This window comes from Leptopilina heterotoma, unplaced genomic scaffold, assembly GCF_015476425.1.
Source record: "Leptopilina heterotoma isolate Lh14 unplaced genomic scaffold, ASM1547642v1 Lhet_81, whole genome shotgun sequence".
Classification (NCBI taxonomy): Eukaryota; Metazoa; Arthropoda; class Insecta; order Hymenoptera; family Figitidae; genus Leptopilina; species Leptopilina heterotoma.
Window position 1 is genome coordinate 2,374,358 of NW_025111185.1, and position 17,757 is coordinate 2,392,114.

Sequence of the window (17,757 nt, forward strand, 5' to 3'; positions counted from 1 at the left end):
GAGACTTGGAAGGGATACTACCGGTCAGGTAGCAGTGACAAGCCTTGGGTCGCCCACTGCTACCTGACTGGGATTATCCCTTTCAAGCACGCGTTCGTCCCTTTATTCTATGGAGCCCCTCAATTTTGAAAAGGTACGTACGGCATTGTTCTGGGACATTCATTCTACTACAGGGTGTGTTAAAACTAAATCAAGTACGGAAGTCTTTTTCTAGACTTTTTTTCGAGTTCAATAATGATTTTTAGTTCGTTTAGGGACATTTTTGATGAAAACTGTCCCAATTTATAAATTATTTATTTAAAAAAATAATTATAAAAATTTATGAATGTCTAAAAAATTTTAAAAATTGTCTTCCAAGCCCGGCTAGCTCAGTCGGTAGAGCATGAGACTCTTAATCTCAGGGTCGTGGGTTCGAGCCCCACGTTGGGCGTTTCTTTTTGAAATTTTAAGCAGAAAAAAAAAAAATTTTTTTTTAAAATTTTTTAATGAAAAATATTTTTTCATTTTCTTTTTTTTATTAATTCGAAAATAATAGAAGAAAAATTTATTATACATGTACAAGTTAATTAGTCCTGTAATAATTTTCTTATAATGAAAGTTTTTAATTATGTAAACTAAATAATTAGTAAACAATTTTTACAGAAGCAATTAATAACGTAAATGTTTATTATAAGAGAAATAATATTCATTTATTGTAAATTTTAACGGGTTGAAATTGAGAAAAAACAGTATTGATTATCCTTGTGGACAAAGATTGATTTTTATAAATTTGAAATTGCGCGCGCTTTATTTTCGTGACGTCACGCGCATTAATACGAAGAATGGAGCGTTTGCGCGAGGGACTGCTTTCGGCGGGCGCCGCCATCTTTGGCAGTTTGCTAGCGGCGATCTGACGAGGTGTCTGTGTTTCGGATATACGCGTAACTGGTGTGAATTCTCATATCTCATCCGTTTTTATCCTTAAAAAAATCCGTGTGCATCCAGGATGTCGGAACGGGACGACAATGTTTACAAAGCAAAACTTGCTGAACAGGCTGAACGCTACGATGGTGAGTTGATATTTTTTGGAAAAAGTTGGTTCCTATCGCTCCTTGAAAAATCTGAAGTCGGTGGGGTATTCACTTGGCTGTAAAAGTGTCTCATTGAACGCTTCATTCTAATCGTTGAGGTCAATTTTTTTTCCGCGTCACATTTCTTAAGTTTTTCTAATGATTGAATTGTGTTATCTGTCAAAAATTACAATGAAACGTCAAAATTGACTGATGAGATGCCGGTCGGTGTTTCGTCTTTGGAAGCGACCCTCCCTTTTTCCAAGCTTGCCCGGAGAATTTCCATTCATCCGGATATTTCTCACTTCTATCTTAAACATTCATCTTTTTGTCTTGCTTATTAATTGGATTCTTAATTTTTGAATGTTATAAGGATGGGCGCATCTTAAAATCAGTGTTGCTAAGCGTTTTGAACCGGATCCCAATGAACCTTTTAAGTCAGTCTTCGCATTGAAATGACGCATAGACACGACACCCACCGATCGCCAGCATACTACGTACCTACCTACGTAGTAACGTGCTCTCTTGCAGCCCCTGGCCTTGAATGCGTTAAAGAAATCGGCTTCATGAAAAAAAATCATCTTTCAGCAATTTTCGCTTCTTACTTTCTCGCTAAAAGGACGCGCATCCAAAAACCTACTTTTTCATCCAAATTAATCCATAAAGTTCATTTTTTTTTCTTATTTCAATGTACATTCCTAAATAGTAACACCGATTTCTAATGTATTTTACTGCGTCACGTGACTGACACATAATTTTTAAACGACTGTCATATTATCTACGCTGTAAGACACTGCAAAAAAAATTCACGCTCACATTCCTCTTTTACACTAGTTTCCACTCCTTTTCTTCTTTTGCGTCATCTGAATATCCAAATTGTTTTGCAATTTTACGTTTTAGAAAAAATTTTATTCAAAACACAAAGAAAAATTTTTCAAGCCATTAAAAATTTGTTACATGATTTTTCTAACTTTTTAAATAAATCAAAAATATTTTGAAATCTTTTTCTAATTTTTTTTGTACTTAAAATTTTTACTCGAAAAAAAAATTACCTTACATTTCAAGTTTTGTAGTTTAATGTAGAAAATATAAAAAATGATTTCCCAGGTAGGAGTTACTTTATTTAATATTGATAAATTAAATAAATGAATGTGAACGGATTGATAAAAGTGGTGATGTAAAAGAGAATTGATATTTCTAAAATTGTTTTACATCTCTTTTATGATTGGAAAGAATGAAAAATGATTTGATAGAAATGTCATAAATTGAGAAGAGTACATAAAAAATGATGATTTTTTTGAAGGGGGGTACTTATTAATAGAGAAAACAAGTGTATTTAGTCAGACAATTGTTACTATTTGTATAATTGTGGTGGTAGGTGTTAAAAGTAGGGGTTTAAATTTGAGGGTTGCAAAAGCAGGCGAAGGGTGAGCTCGGTTAGAGGGTGAGAGAAGGAAGGGAGGTCATAGCTGAAGGAAAGTATTGATCTGCGTCCGCTATCCTCTGTTCCTGTACACTTAAGCTTCTATACTCGATTTACACTAATTTTCAGTGACATTATTTAAATTTCATATATAAATTGTTGTTCACTCACTTTTTCGTTGTACAACAATTTTTACTTAAATTAAAGATGCAAAATGTCAATAAAGAAACTTTGGGTTGAAAAGTAAATTTCGTGTTGATTTTGTTTATTTATTATTATTATAGCAAATTTATTAATAGTATAATATAATTTTTACATTACAATTATTAATTTTTAATCATTATTTTAACTTCGTTTGTTTAATGATTAACGTATTCTGATATTGAACGTAAATAAATTTTACTGCAAAAGTCACTGAAGAAGTTAAATGAAAGAAGTCAAATTATTAACAGGAAGAAATTCATTTGTTTAATACGCTTGATAATTCAGTGAAATAATTTAACATTTTTATCTTGTATTCACTTTTATTAAATTTTAATTATGTAATTTTGCGACTGAATAAAGTTTAACTTTGAAAATTATCGTACATTTTCATCAGGACAAATTATTTTTTTTCTTTCTTTAAAACGCGATTTTCGCCCGAGTATTTTTCAAGAGGGATTTTAAAATTAAATATTAAATACAAGCGTTAATTAGCACAAGTAAATATGAATCTTGTCTAAACATGATAGCTATTGTTCACTGAAATTTTGTTTCACAAATAACAAAGAATACATTTTTTAATTTCTTTTATTAAAGTTTAAAAAAAAAATCCAATAGGAAAGATATTTTTCTGACTCAAAATTACCAAAAGTTTTAATTATTTTGGTTTGGATTATTATCAGCGAGGAAAATTATTTTAAATAATAATTAGAATGAAAAATATTAATATTTTATTTTCTTTAATTTAATTTAGAATATTATTAATTTCCCATGTTTTGGAATTATTTTCTAATTGAGAAAAATTGATTTGATAACTTCGTTTTTCAAACATTAAAAAAGTGAATGTAGGGAAATTAAAATGACGAGATTTATTGACTAATAATGGCAGGATTTTACTCCAAACATAACATTTTCATGGCTATTTTTATTCCCCGATGAGAGGGAGGGTTGCAAGATATTGTCACCACACTTTCGCCTTTGCACTTTCTAGTATGCAAATAATTTTTATATTCATTTAAGTGAAATAATTTAAAGGTGAGTAATTTCACATTAGAAATCAATAAAAGTCCCAAATAGACGATATAAATATGACAAAGATATTTTATCAAAAAAGTTAAGTAAATTTTTTAAATGCAAGCAAAATATTTTCATGTGAAAAAAGAGAAAAAAAATTTCAAAATAAAATATAGTAAAAATTTGGATAGTTTTTAAATATTTTTTCACATGAAAATAAGTGATTTTTTTTTTTTTTTTTTGAATTTATTGATTTGAAGAATTAAGTTTTTTTTCTTGTTTTTCAGAAATGGTGGAGGCGATGAAGAAAGTAGCATCACTAAATGTTGAGCTCACTGTTGAGGAGAGGAATTTATTATCAGTCGCGTACAAAAATGTAATTGGTGCGAGGAGAGCATCATGGCGAATAATTTCGAGTATCGAACAGAAAGAGGAGAACAAAGGTGCAGAGGAGAAATTGGAAATGATTCGGCAGTACCGATCCCAGGTAGAAAAGGAGCTTAGAGATATCTGTGCTGATATTCTTGGAGTTTTGGAGAAGCACTTAATTCCATGTGCGACAACGGGTGAATCCAAAGTTTTCTATTATAAAATGTAAGTATTTGTTCAAAATACGAGAGAAGGGAAAGAATATTTTCTTATTTCTTTTTTTTTTTTTTTTGTTTCTGTAACAGGAAGGGAGACTATCATCGTTATCTGGCTGAGTTTGCGATTGGCAACGATAGGAAGGACGCAGCGGAAAATTCTCTTGTAGCTTACAAGGCAGCAAGTGATATCGCGATGACGGATTTGCCACCGACTCATCCAATTCGTTTAGGACTAGCACTCAATTTCTCCGTGTTCTACTATGAAATCCTGAATAGTCCCGATAGAGCGTGTCGCTTAGCGAAGGCTGCTTTTGACGACGCGATCGCCGAACTCGACACCCTTTCCGAAGAGAGTTATAAAGATTCCACCCTTATCATGCAATTGCTCAGGGACAATCTTACCTTATGGACCTCGGATATGCAGTTGGATGGTTAGTTTCCTTGACTCTATCGATTTTACTTTTCCTTTAATCTTTTCAAATTCGCCAACTTTTTTCTTTAAAATATTTTTTTCGATTTAGAATCCTTACCTGAAGTTCCAACCACAGATGCAAATCATGGCGTTGCCGTGATTACTGTTGGCCTTTAAAAATTAGTAAGACTCCTCATCCTTAATCCTATCTATCCTTTGAAAAAATTCAAAAGTACCTAAGAACTTCTTTTTCACCACAAAAATATAATTTTTTTTTCTTCTTTTTTTTTGTTAACAATGTAGAGATTGACTTGAATGATTCATCAACAGGTGAAGGAGAACAGAAAGAACAGTTGCAGGACGTGGAAGATCCGGATGTATCGTAACTTTAGCTACAGTGAGTGTTATTTGCGTATACAAATGAAACACAAGAAAAACAAACTCTTAATAACGTTTAAGCAAAAGAAAACAATTGAGCAGGTGGGAGGTCGGGGTGGGGAGGGAAGGTTTTTAGCAATTGCGTGACCCTATGTACGCACGTACGGTTACTCCAAAAACAAAAAAAAAACAATTAAAAGTTAATAATAAATCATCCAATCACATGTTGAGTTATGGAGCACGCAACAAGAAAATAAAAATCAAGTAATAAAAAAAAACGACACGCACCCTGCGAAATAGTGAGATTGCAAGCATTTAGTGAGGCGATTTTTTATAATTGCCGATAAAAAAAAAACGCATCGGAGGATTTGCATCGCGTATGTCCGAATTAAAATTCTTGAACGGCTGCATTTCTTATTTATGAGACATAAAAAAAAAACTTCGGATAATTCTCTAATCTTAAAACTGAATCAGTGGGAGTTGTCGAACGTTAAATGACATCATCGATTCAACGTTTTTTTTCTCCTTAGGGTAAATTCCTTTTATGTATTTTTAGAACTTTTATGAGCTACATAAAAAAATTAGAGCAAGTATTTTGCTGCGGTGAAAACGATGTCATGTCGTCGAATTCGCATTCTCTTTTTTCTTTTTTTTATATATATACAATGTGCATAGATTGTCAGTACTTTATCACCACAGTATTTCTTAAGTCGCGAAATAAACAAATAAAAAAAAAAGAAGAAAAAAAATAAGCGTATCACATCTACGATCGATATCCTATATGTAATTTCTTTTCACTTAAATTAAACTGATCTTATGATTGGTTCAACGACACAGTTTTCAGAAAAAAAAACAAAAAAAATTTTCCCCCCCTTCGAAATAGTCTTCCTGCTGCTTGATTACAGGTTATTGTATTCTGCTTCACATATATATTTATATGTAAATGTTTTTCATTATCTTTCGAATTTTATCGGGTTTTTGCCGCTGACGCATGTTTGTACGAGACCAAGATAGAATGGGAAAAAAAATATAACTTTGACAGGACTGACTTTTAGATAATCGATTTATAGAAAAAATACCCTTTTTTTGATTTGTGAAAGATAGTACAGTAATCTGAGGAAAAATTTAGAAGCTAAAGGAAGATGATAAAAATGAAAATTGCTTCGTAAGATTTTTATGCTTCACAAAATTTTTTTTTGGAAGCGGTGATGTTCGAATCGATTTTAGATTGTCAAAGGAAATCCTTTCGTCGTTGAAAATCAACTTCTGTAGAATTGTATTGATACCAAAACTTAGCATGTTAGTTGACCTGTAACGAGAATGTACGTTTGCATACGTCTTTTATGTAAACTGTATCGGTAGTTGTGGTACGAGAAATGACAGAATAAATGGCTCTCTGTACTCTGCTTTGTTCTCTCTTCTATATAATCATTACTGAAATTTACGAATCCTCCTTTTTTTTCTAATTTTTCCGCAAACTTTTATTTTTCCGGTAACTATAAAAATTGAAAATGTAATAATTTTTCAATCGTAATTGAAAATAAATTCTTGACAATTTTGCCACATTGAGCGAGAGACTCGTATTTGAATTTTAACTCTGGTTTACGCGTGCAAAACTTTTATGAATTGCCTCCTGCGCATGCTCAATATTATTATGGAAAAAGTAATCAAATTACAAGAAATTTATACTTATTCAACATTTTTATTGATATTTGTTTTTTTGTTAATTAAAAACTTGAAAGAAAACCTATTTATTATTTATAGTGCTTAAAACTTGAACCTTAGTTAAATGAAAATGACAATCTGAAAATGATCATTTACTCGAATTTGTTAATAAGCTTTATTGAATCACTAAAATTTATTAACAAATTTCTACATTTTTGTAATTCTTCTTATAAATACATCATTCGTTATTAAATTATGAAAACCTAAATCGTCTTTATTTTATATTTGAAAATTTGAAATTTGAACTCCGAATCCTTTTTTACAAGAAAAAACTTGACCCTTCTCATCCAGATCGAACGCGTGATTTTCATCGGCAAATTTGAAAATTTTGAGACTGAGATCAAATGCGAGATAATAAGAAAAAAAAAAATAATCAGGCGAGTGCGAAGCGTGAAAAAAAAATTAAAAAGTGTCGCGTGCCCCTGCATTTAAGTATTATATCAGTAATATCGATAATTACATTTTAAAAAAAAGTATCTATTACAAAAAGATAAAATAATTGAAATAATAATATTATGAGTAAGAAAAATATTCATAATTTTAACTGCATAAGACGTCAAAGCGAGATTAATTAAGCTATATAAAAAAACAAATCTTTTGCATTAGGTGAAAAACTGATGATTGTACAATTACATAAAAAATGAAATTAATCGCGAATGTGGAGTGTATGGGCAATGAGAATATAAATTTCAACAAAAAACAAATTCATAGAGCGAGAGTGTGAGAAAACGCCGCAGATAGAACGAAAGATAGATATTCTCTTGATTATGTGTTTTAGCACAAAAAAAAAAAAAATGAAAATTTTTGCGAATCTCTTATAGTCGGAGACAAATCGTAATCGAAATTTGAGATATTAGGTTTGTATTAGAGTCAATACACCGAAAAAAAATTTATTGTAAAAGGCACACGTGGAGGAATAAAATGAATACAACTGTCTGTCAAATATTTTACTTTATTGAATGTGTTTATTTCACATTTTTTGAAGAAACAAAAAATTAGTCCTCGTGAAGATAAACGATTTTTAATCGTATTCTCAAGAGTGAAAATTTTTTTTGAAAAAACTATTTTTTAAATCGTCGATATTTTTTTAGAAATCTAGGTTTTTAACCAGAGTCAATAATACTGTGTGTGTGCGCGCTCTTTTTCTGTAAATTAAATCAATTTTTAACAAAGAAATGATTTTCTCCTCTGAGGTATGTTTAGATCAACATTCTTTAGTATTCTATTTAGAGGATTTTCTGATTTCGACGATGTGGGTGACATTTTTGGACTTGATTTTGATTGATTATTTAGAGCCACCGATCGATTGCGGGGAGAAGATTTCGTCTTTAAATCACTGGGTCTATTTCTAGATGATCGTAGTTTGACGTTTTGCAACATATCTAGGGAAACGAGTGGTCCCTTTTGAATCGGAAATGAATTTCTTCTTGTATTCTCCTGAAAATTAAATTTTATTTCGATTTTATTTTTTAATTTTAATTAAAAGTTTATTAATTAATATTTGAGTAAAATTTTACTTTTTTCAATTAAAGGAGAAATCTTTTGACTTTAAAAGTCAACAAGTGAAAGAAAAATATACTTTTCTTTGCATAAATTTTAAATTGTGATCTAAATATTTTTTTCTTTTTGCAGAAAAATAAACAAACCTTTGAGTTGTTTGGAGCTTTTTTCAAAGTGACTTTCAGTAAATCTTCGACTGTAATACTGGGTCTGGTTGAAGAAGTTGATGAGCTTTTCTTTGCAGGTGTTTTCTTTTTGTGTTTTTTGCTGCTTTTAGGAGTTGGCGTATTTTGTCGGGAAAAAGGAGATTTGGGAAGAGGAGGAGGTGGAGGAGGAATAAAGGGAATCGAAGAAGTTGGAAATGGAGGTGGTGGTGGTGGAGGAGGAGGTATCGAGGAAGAAACATTTTGAGTTAATGATGAAGGAGGCAGCGGTAAAGAAGACTTGAAAGTCATTTGCATATTTTTTAGAGTTTCGTGTAAATTTTTTAATTCTTCGACTAGAACTGAACTATTTTGTACTAGTTTTTCGTTGGCATCGCGAAGAATCGTTACTTCTTTCGTCAGAGTTTTTATCGAAATTTCACTGGATATTTGCACCTGAAAAGAAAAGACTTACAATTTACTGTTATTTAGAACAATTTCTTTTTGTAAACAATTTAATTTTGTTATTTAATTCAAATTTTTTTGAAGTTTTTTGCGATTATCAAAATAATTTTTTAAAAAATCAAACAAGCAGACGAAAAATTGAAACATTTATACCTGATTTAGTCTTTCGGAGAAATTTGTCACTGTCGCGGAAAAAACCATTAAATTTTTATCATTTTCACATTTAATGACAGAAAGAATTTGATTGAAATTTTTGTTCTCCACAGACGCTGTACAATTTGATTGCGAAACAATTCGAGAAATTAAATTCTTTGGTCCTTGTATGAAAATCTGCTTCAAGAAATCACAAAATTTGATTGAAATCCACGAACAAATCTCGGTTACCTTTGGGAAAGGTATTGTTAATTTTCTAATGATTAACATTGATTGTCTAAACAATATAAATCGTGAATTTTGTTCAAAGATATTGTAATAATATTTTTTCGGTGTCAGTGAGACGATTTTCTGAAATGAGAAAATTTTTTTTGAGGACTATTTTTTGATAGATAATTTTATATACTAATTAATAACAACTCACGGTTTAATGAATTAATTGTTAATTTTATAACAACTAATAGTTTAATTAATTAATTGTTTGTAGTTTAATAACAATTAATTGTTAATAATAGTTGGTTAAAAAAATTATTCAATAAGAAAATAATTTAATATTAACTAATTAATATTTTATATACTAATTAATATCAAGAAGTAATTTAATAAGATTAGCACCTCTGATAATTTTTCTCGGCAGTCTGGTACAATTAAAAAATCAGTCTGAGATTTAATTGCACATGAAATTCGATTCTCGTGATTGTTATTAACCTCTAGTTTTTGCACCATGGAAAACTTTTCTTCGTCAAAAAATGTAGATAAATTTTTATTTGTTGGAGAATTACTGTCGTAACCGCTCTCATATTCATTTATTTTAATTTTTGACTCTTCGTTCAATTCACTTGTTCTATTTTCAAGTCGAGTGGAGATCACATTATTACACTCTTCTAAAACAGAACGTAAATATCAAAATTCAACAACTAAAGCTTCAGTATTTATTATCAAAATAAATTCAACTAATAATTAAATTACTTAATTATCAACTGATAGCTTGTAACAAAAAACAAAAATTGCCTTTTACCTGATAATTGTTTCACAATAGGTTCACTAATTGTAGTTGCAAAATCCTCTTTATCAGAATCATTTTCTGGCATATCGAAATCTAATTTCAATTTTGGAATTTTTGGCACTGGTCTAGGACTAAAGAGATTATCGAGATCGTCCATTTTAAAAGGTGTGTGAAATAAATCATTTGATGGTGTTTGTTGATTTTTTCTCCTCGACTCGGAATAAAAACTATTTGGTGTTTTTACTGGAGTTCTTCCTGCGGAATTGAGAAGAAATTTTTGTCTTTCAGCGTCAGGCGAGAGTAAAGAAAAAGGTGATTGATCATTTTTCTTAGACCCATTATTTCTCTGTTGATGAAATCGTTTAGGATTTTTCTTTCGAGTCATTTTATTCTTTTTTTTTTATATTCCCCGGCAAGTTTCTCGTTTTCAACTTTCACTTTATTTATTCTTGTTATAAAAAATAGTTTTAAAAAAATTGCACACGTTCAAAAATCGACGATTTAATAGAAGATTTAATTTTAATTCATTTCCGATAGAAAACCAGTTTCCGCAGTCATAATCACTATACTATCATTTTATTTATTTACAATCTGTACTTTCAAATCGAAAGATACGTTATTATTGGAAAGAAAAAGATTTGAAGGTTGGATTTTATTCAAAGTTGTAATCTTTAATAATTGTAAACAGCCTATTTTGTTTTGAACTAAGGAATTTGTATAATTTAATTTACGATTAATTATAGTAATTAAAATATTTTCATTTTTAATTTAAAAACATTATTTTTTGATCTAAATTTGTACTTTTAGTTTATTAGTTAAATGTTTAATGTAAACAAAAAATTGAAAATTGTTTTTTGATTGTTGAGGGCTTGAAGTAAAAGCGAGTAAATTAATTAACGTATGTCTCCGGAGGAAACTTTAATCGTATTTTACAAGAAATTACATGATTGAGGTGCAGTATTGATATTAAATGCTGCGAATTATTGTTGACAGTCGACTGAGGGTTATCGGGAATACATTATTGGTATCTTTTTTTACAATTTTCGTGTATAACTTTTGTTTTACAATTCTTCTATTTTTTTGTTTACTTCTTGTTGATGAAATCTTCTCCTTTTTGGATATTTTTCTTCAACTCTGGAATAGCATTTTTCAAGAGTTGCTCTTCAAACGAGCTCAATTTTCCTAAACCGTGATTTTTCTCTACGCCATTTTTCTGAAAAAATTATTACTAATTATTGTAATATTGTGTATTTTTAAGCAGAATTTATAGAGAGAATTTGTGTTGAAAGTATACTGCTTGGAAATAATAGACTTACGCCTAAAAGAATTGGGGTTGAAAAGTATTTGGCATCTGTGACATTTGACCTGACGTATGAGCATTCGACGACATTTTTCTCGCCATTGAGTGCTCTGATGAGGGAGAATCCAAATCGAGCTCCAGCGTACGCCATTGAGAGGGTAGCGGAACCAGTTCCGGCTTTTGCTTTAACAACTTCCGTTCCTGCCTCCTGAATTCTCTCCGTGAGCGCTTTTAGTTGATCCGCAGGGAATGAAACTGATGGATTGCATTGAGAAATTAGGGGAATGATTGTGATTCCACTGTGACCTCCAATAACCGGAACATTCACCTTCTGGGGATTGTGACCCTGAAAAAAGATTTTTAGTTTTCATTTCAAAGAGAATTTTTTCTGCGAAAAATTAATTTTTCATATGAAATCATTTTTTTGTAATCATACAAAAAGTAAATTCACACTGGAAAAATGATTTTATTTAATTACAGGGTTGCTACACAACCTGGAAACCAGGAAAATCAAACATTTCATTATTTTCGCAAATAATGAAAATTTCACAAGAATTTAATTATTTACAAATTATTTCCATATATTATTTAATTATTTTCATACATAATAACATTTTTCACAGGGATTCAATTATTTTCGTAAAAAATAAAACTCAATGCTGAATTTCAATTATTTTTAATACAATTTTAATGGAATTCCTCGAAAAAAGTTATTATTCTTAAAAATTTTATTATTTATCAAAGAAGTTTAATTATTTTAATAACCTTTGCTACTATTTACTTATTAGAATTTAAGTATTATTTTCAATATATTTTTAATTAAATGTTTTTAAAAAATAAAATTATTTTCAAACATTTTAATGAAATTCTTTGCGTAACAATAAAATTCAATTTTTTTCAAAATAATTTTAATAAAATTCTTCGCAGAGATCCAATTATGTTTAAAAATTTACAAAAATTCTCATCAAACTTTCAATTATCTTTATAAATATAATAAAATTTTTTTCCGAAATTCAATTAAATTCAAAAATTTTAATGAAATTCTTCTCCGAAATTCAATTATTTAAAAAAGCTTTAGTAAAAATTTTAGCGAAATTTCAATCATTTTCAAAAAGTTTAACAAAATTCTCGGCATAATTTAAATTATCTTTATAAATAATAAAATTCTTCTCTAAATTTCAATTATTTTCAAAAAGTTTAACAAAATTCTTGTCAAAATTTTAATTACCTTTATAAATAATAAAATTATTCTAAAGTTCAATTATTTTCAAAAATTTTAATAAAATTCTTCTCCGAAATTCAGTTATTTTTAAAAAGTTTAATAAAATTATCGTTAAAATTTCAATTACCTTTATAAATAATAAAAAATTTTTCAATTCAATTATTTTCAATAAGTTTAATAAAATTCTCTTTAAAATTTCAATTAACTTTATAAATAATAAAATTACCATCCAAAATTCAAGTACTTTTAAAAATTTTAATAAAATTTTTGACTAAATTTCAATTATTTTAAAAAAGTTTTATAAAATTTTCATCAAAATTTCAATTAATTTTATAAATAATAAAATTCTCCGAAATTCAATTATTTTCAAAAAGTTTAATAAAATTCTCGTCAAAATTTCAATTTTCTTTATAAATAAATTCAAAAACTTGTTCATAAAATTCTTTATGAAAATTCAATTGTTTAATAAAATATTTATTTTTATAGTTAAATAATTGAATTCTCGTAGAATTTTCTAATAAATATTGATTTAAAAATGAATTTCAAATTAAAATATTTGAATATTTGAACTTTTCATACTTTTAATTAAGAATTCTATAGATTTAATTTTTCTCAATAAATTTAATCGAATTTTTTTTAATTATTTGAAGTTTTTAATTTCTCATATATTTAATTGAAGAATCTTAGATTAATAAAAATTTCGTAAAATTAAATTGTAAACAAAATAATTTGAAAATTCACAAAGAATTTTTTCAAAAATTATTTTAAAAAATTGACTTAAAGAAGAATTTTATTTGAAAATTCTAGAAATGAATAATCGTAATAATGGAAATAATTTTTGAAGAAGTTACAGTAACAAAGTAGCAAGTTTTAATTATTTTAAAACATGAAGATATCAATTACTCCGAGTCTTCGACTCGGAGTGATTGCTTTCTTCATGTTTTATAATAATATTCTTATATGTTACTGAATCTCAAATTTTTGAATATCTTAATTTCTATAAAAAAATTATTAAATATTCATTTAAAAATGAAGTTATTGATGTTTTCGAATAATTTTCGTTTTAAAAACCTGGAAAAATTCCGTTTTTTAACCTGTAAAAGTCAGGGAATGTTAAAAGAGCAAAAGCGTGGCAACCCTGATATTATTTGAAATTAATGAATTAATTTTAATAAATTAACACCTTGGCCTCTCCGATGAAGGTATTTGCTCTAACAATATCAAGAGTGGTTACTCCAAATATCCTATTTGGATCGTAGACTCCAGCTTTTTGCAAAACTTCGCTTGCAATTGGCACGGTGCTATTTACAGGATTGGAAATAATCGCCACGAATGCCTTGGGTGCCACTTCGGCCACCGCTTGGGCAAGATCGCGGACAATTGATGCATTGGTGTTGAAGAGGTCATCTCGGGTCATTCCTGGCTTGCGAGGTACTCCCGCAGGAATGATGACGACCTGGAAATATTTCGATGACGATATTTACATGACGATCTAAATATTTAAAATCCCTCGTGTGGAAAATAATTTCCAACGTATTTTTTCATTTTTATTTCTTTCATTATTATTTTTATTTTGTTATTTTTCTTTCTTTTATTATTATACCTATTTATTTTGTTATTTTTCTTTCACAATTACCTGTGCTCCCTTGAGAGAATCTCTCAGCTGATCGGGACCATTGTAGGCCTTGACTTTCGCCGCAGTGTTGATGTGAGACAAATCAGCAGCGACTCCAGGAGTATTGACAATGTCGTAGAGAGACAATTCCGTCACTAAGGGCGATTCCTTCAATAAAAGTGACAGTGGCTGGCCAATGCCTCCACTTGCTCCCATGACAGCAACCTTCGCATTGTGCTAAAATTTTTCACAATTTTTAACTTAAAAATATCCCTAAATCGTCACAAAAAGAAAAATTGATTGCAACGAACAAATTTAATTTTCTTTTCGAAAACAATTGAATGAATCGATTTATTTCTTGATCGTCAATTGTTTCCATCATTGTTTATAGTAAAGTCAGTAAAGTGTTTAAAAGTATTTAGTAAATTAGTAATTATATTTATTACAACTGCTAAATTTTATTTTGTGATACAAAAAAGGCATATTACAAAATTAAGCAACAGTTGCATAACATTTTCATTTGCACTCGAATCTATTAGTATCGTTTTTGAAAAGAGTTGGGAATTCCTGATTAATTAATAAATTAATCTTGAATCTATTTTCATAGTAACATTTTAGAATTTTCTATTAGGAAATTAAGAGAATTAATTGAAAAAAAACACGTGTTGGAAAGTAGAAATTGGAGCTACTTGACTGGGAAAATATTGGAGTTCGTAGTTTTTAAAAGAAAAATATTAAAATAGGCGTGATTTCACAAACCCTGGCACTGGTTGACAATTGTTGGGCTCCTTTTTGAGCAATCGAGATTGTAGGTTTTATAAAACGGGGCAACATTTTGTATAATTTTATCTATAAATTAAAATACTGTGAAACTCAAGTTTCAAGCAAAGTAAATTGTCGATAACCTCTCAATGACACCGTAAAATCCACAGCAACTCCACGTCCTTGCCAAGATAAAAGTCACTTTCAAAAGTGACTCGAGAAAATTCTCTAGATTCTCTACAATTCTCTAGTGCGAGAATTTTCCCAAAAAAGTTAATTTGAACTTGTTTTTTGAAAAGGGGATTTTTTATCTAGTATAAAAATATGATTAAAAGAAGAAAGTTTAGATTATTGAATTTTTCCTGTAATATACTTGCTGAAAGTAATAATAAAGTTAGATTGGACCTATTTTTAATTGAAGAAACTAAATCAATTGAATGCAGATAAGTTCACAAAGTGGTAATTTACATAATATAAAGGCGATTACATAAGTTTCTATTATTCTATTCTACGACCTACGTGATACGTCAATATTTTCGTAAAGAATCGTTCACTTTACTTTACTTGCTGTTCTAAAGACAACTTCAGACAGCTTTATATTTATTCATAGTTTGTTCATATTCCTCATTGTTTTTCAAGGTTTTCATTTTCAAGTGTCAAAAATTGTTAAACCTCTTAAAACAATTGAGATATTTAATAATTACTCATTGTTTCAAGTGTAAATAAAAAAAGAAAATGGTTCAAATAATCGACAAAATATCTACCTTTTTTCATTATTGGTACTTCAGATATTTACTTGTGACAGAATTGTACATGGTAGAAAAATGGGAAAGACACTTTATTAGTATCCTTTTGACATTATTTTACTTATTTATTATAATTACTATGAAAATTATTGAAAATTTGACAGGCAGACTTTAAAAAAAAAATTTTATTTAGTAATTTTAAAGTTGTAATAGAAGATAGTTGTGACTAATGGAATAGACATAACCTCAAAAATATTTGAATTCATTAAAGTAAATCGCAAGTAAATGAAGTAAATGAACTAAATCAAGTAAATTAATTACAATAATAAGAATTTAAGATATTCAATAGAAATCAATCTATTCTAAGAAAATATTTGACCTTGTAAAATGGAAACATTTTGAATTTTAAAATAAAAAGAGAAACGTTAACGATTGAATGAAAGTTAGTCAAATATTTTAATATTTTGAAAAGAACATTAACAATTTTCCTTAATATATTCGTAGACATCTTTCTAATATCAATGTTCTGTTTATTCTTCTTCTTCAACTACAAAGCAGTATTACCAACGACTTCTTATCTTCTTGCTATAAATGAATCATAATTATGCACGAAAAAAAATCAGTTTTTTAGGAATAAAATAATGCATTTAAAAACATTTTAATCATTGGCACAGAAGTTTCCAAATGAATGACACAAACCGTATTTATTTTTGTAAATAGACAAAAGACACGCCTCTATCTTTAACAGATTTGTTTATATTTAATGATGACGAGAATATTGTCTCAACCTTGTAAATATATATCCTGTTGAAAAATAAAAACTTGCATAAAAATGGAAATAAATTCTTATTGATTTGTTGGAGAAATTCAAAACAAAATTTTAGTTAGTAAAATAAAATCGAACGTTAGATAAATTTCAGGGTGTCTACTAACCGGGAAATTAATTTGACCGGGAATAAGCCAGGAATTTCTTCTTAAACAGGGAATTTTTTCACCGAATTAAAAAAAGTTTTATTATCTTAATTTGTTTTTAAAAAATCGCTTTTTATTTCAATTTTTACAGATAATTATACTGGTCTCTCTCTAAATCAGTCACTGATTCAAATATAGTTAGTAAATAAATTTTAAAAAAATTAACGAATTAATAGAAATTTTGTAAAATTCATCTGAAAATAATTAAATTTGTTAAAGAATTTCATTAAAAACGGAGATTAATAATTAAAATTTTTATTAATTAATTTAAAAAAAGATACACACAAAATTTTTTAATAAAATTGAATTTTCGACAAGTTTTTTTGAAAATTCTGAAAAATAAGATTTTTGAAATCTTTTAATTCTACTGTTTCCATATAATTGAATATTTATAAACAAATAATTGAAAATTTTTGAAATAATTGAAATTTGTTTCCATTCAATTAAAAATCATTAAATTCATTATCATTTAGAGAATTTTATTTTAATTTTTCGAAAATGATCAAGGGAAGTTTGTCACCGTAATTAAAACTTTATTTTTAAATATTTCATCGCAATATATTGAATTATTTTCATAAATAGTAAACTCATTCTAAGAAAAATTCAATTATTTTCAAAAGTAATAAAATTCTTCGCTGAAATTCAATTATGTTTAAAAATTTATTTAAATTCTTCTCAAAATTTTAATTATCTTTATAAATAATTAAATTGTTCTCCACAATTCAATTATTTTCAAAAATTTAAATAAAATTCTACGCAAACATTTAATTATTTTCATAAATAATAACATTCTTTAGAAGGATTGAATTACTTTTATAAATAGTAAAATTCTTTGCAGAAATTCAATTAGTTTCAATACATTTTAATAAAATTGAATTAATCAAATTTTTAATTAGAATTATAAACAGACAAAATTATTTTAAAAAATTTTAAAAATTCTTTGTTTTAAAGAATTTTTTAAAAATATTATTTTCAAAACATTTTAAAAAACTCGTCAAAAGAATTTAATTATTCATAAAAATTCTAATAAAAATTTTTGAAGCCATTTGTAGATTCATTTATGTTTGAAATCAAATAAATTTAG

At 27.9% G+C, this 17,757-nt stretch overlaps 4 protein-coding genes and 1 non-coding gene across 6 annotated transcripts; 3 read left to right on the forward strand and 2 right to left on the reverse strand.

Annotated features, from left to right (window-relative positions):
* The first annotated feature begins 357 nt into the window (after positions 1-357).
* On the forward strand, positions 358-430 carry Trnak-cuu. Its single transcript has one exon. It is a non-coding gene; the product is annotated as a tRNA-Lys (tRNA).
* Positions 431-859: 429 nt separating this feature from the next.
* Positions 860-6,465, forward strand: LOC122511338 (14-3-3 protein epsilon). 2 transcript variants are annotated; one of them, XM_043626498.1, is made up of 4 exons: positions 860-1,049; positions 3,975-4,281; positions 4,362-4,705; positions 4,990-6,465. In XM_043626498.1, exons 1-4 carry the CDS (start codon positions 986-988, stop codon positions 5,070-5,072), a joined length of 798 nt encoding a protein of 265 aa, XP_043482433.1. In that variant the 5' UTR covers positions 860-985; the 3' UTR covers positions 5,073-6,465. The 2 variants fall into 2 exon arrangements, with proteins under 2 accessions (XP_043482433.1, XP_043482434.1); XM_043626499.1 differs by having other exon boundaries at positions 862-1,049; positions 5,017-6,465.
* A 1,256-nt stretch (positions 6,466-7,721) lies between these two features.
* LOC122511335 (arp2/3 complex-activating protein rickA-like) lies at positions 7,722-10,670 on the reverse strand. Its single transcript, XM_043626492.1, has 5 exons — positions 10,069-10,670; positions 9,666-9,934; positions 9,051-9,401; positions 8,436-8,888; positions 7,722-8,226 (listed from the first exon to the last, which is right to left on the reverse strand). The coding sequence occupies exons 1-5, from the start codon at positions 10,439-10,441 to the stop codon at positions 7,954-7,956; spliced, it is 1,719 nt and encodes a 572-aa protein (XP_043482427.1). The 5' UTR covers positions 10,442-10,670; the 3' UTR covers positions 7,722-7,953.
* A 275-nt stretch (positions 10,671-10,945) lies between these two features.
* LOC122511337 (malate dehydrogenase, mitochondrial) lies at positions 10,946-15,276 on the reverse strand. The gene is made up of 5 exons (XM_043626497.1): positions 14,953-15,276; positions 14,215-14,430; positions 13,762-14,034; positions 11,373-11,702; positions 10,946-11,269 (listed from the first exon to the last, which is right to left on the reverse strand). Exons 1-5 carry the CDS (start codon positions 15,025-15,027, stop codon positions 11,141-11,143), a joined length of 1,023 nt encoding a protein of 340 aa, XP_043482432.1. The 5' UTR covers positions 15,028-15,276; the 3' UTR covers positions 10,946-11,140.
* Positions 15,277-15,542: 266 nt separating this feature from the next.
* On the forward strand, positions 15,543-16,540 carry LOC122511339 (serine palmitoyltransferase small subunit A). The gene is made up of 2 exons (XM_043626500.1): positions 15,543-15,799; positions 16,206-16,540. The coding sequence occupies exons 1-2, from the start codon at positions 15,691-15,693 to the stop codon at positions 16,301-16,303; spliced, it is 207 nt and encodes a 68-aa protein (XP_043482435.1). The 5' UTR covers positions 15,543-15,690; the 3' UTR covers positions 16,304-16,540.
* Positions 16,541-17,757: the final 1,217 nt, after the last annotated feature.

Excerpts from the sequence above, each read along its gene's own strand:
- LOC122511338 (XM_043626498.1), top strand. The coding sequence starts at position 986 with ATGTCGGAACGGGACGACAATGTTTACAAAGCAAAACTTGCTGAACAG. Across the intron at positions 1,050-3,974 it reads ACAGGCTGAACGCTACGATG|AAATGGTGGAGGCGATGAAG; the intron begins GTGAGTTGATAT and ends CTTGTTTTTCAG. Across the intron at positions 4,282-4,361 it reads AAAGTTTTCTATTATAAAAT|GAAGGGAGACTATCATCGTT; the intron begins GTAAGTATTTGT and ends TTTCTGTAACAG.
- LOC122511335 (XM_043626492.1), bottom strand. The coding sequence starts at position 10,441 with ATGACTCGAAAGAAAAATCCTAAACGATTTCATCAACAGAGAAATAAT. Across the intron at positions 9,402-9,665 it reads GCCGAGAAAAATTATCAGAG|AAAATCGTCTCACTGACACC; the intron begins GTGCTAATCTTA and ends TTCTCATTTCAG. Across the intron at positions 8,227-8,435 it reads AAGCTCCAAACAACTCAAAG|GAGAATACAAGAAGAAATTC; the intron begins GTTTGTTTATTT and ends TTTAATTTTCAG.
- LOC122511337 (XM_043626497.1), bottom strand. The coding sequence starts at position 15,027 with ATGTTGCCCCGTTTTATAAAACCTACAATCTCGATTGCTCAAAAAGGA. Across the intron at positions 14,431-14,952 it reads AATTGTCAACCAGTGCCAGG|CACAATGCGAAGGTTGCTGT; the intron begins GTTTGTGAAATC and ends GAAAAATTTTAG. Across the intron at positions 11,703-13,761 it reads CCTTCATCGGAGAGGCCAAG|GGTCACAATCCCCAGAAGGT; the intron begins GTGTTAATTTAT and ends ATCTTTTTTCAG.
- LOC122511339 (XM_043626500.1), top strand. The coding sequence starts at position 15,691 with ATGGTTCAAATAATCGACAAAATATCTACCTTTTTTCATTATTGGTAC. Across the intron at positions 15,800-16,205 it reads ATGGGAAAGACACTTTATTA|ACATCTTTCTAATATCAATG; the intron begins GTATCCTTTTGA and ends ATATATTCGTAG.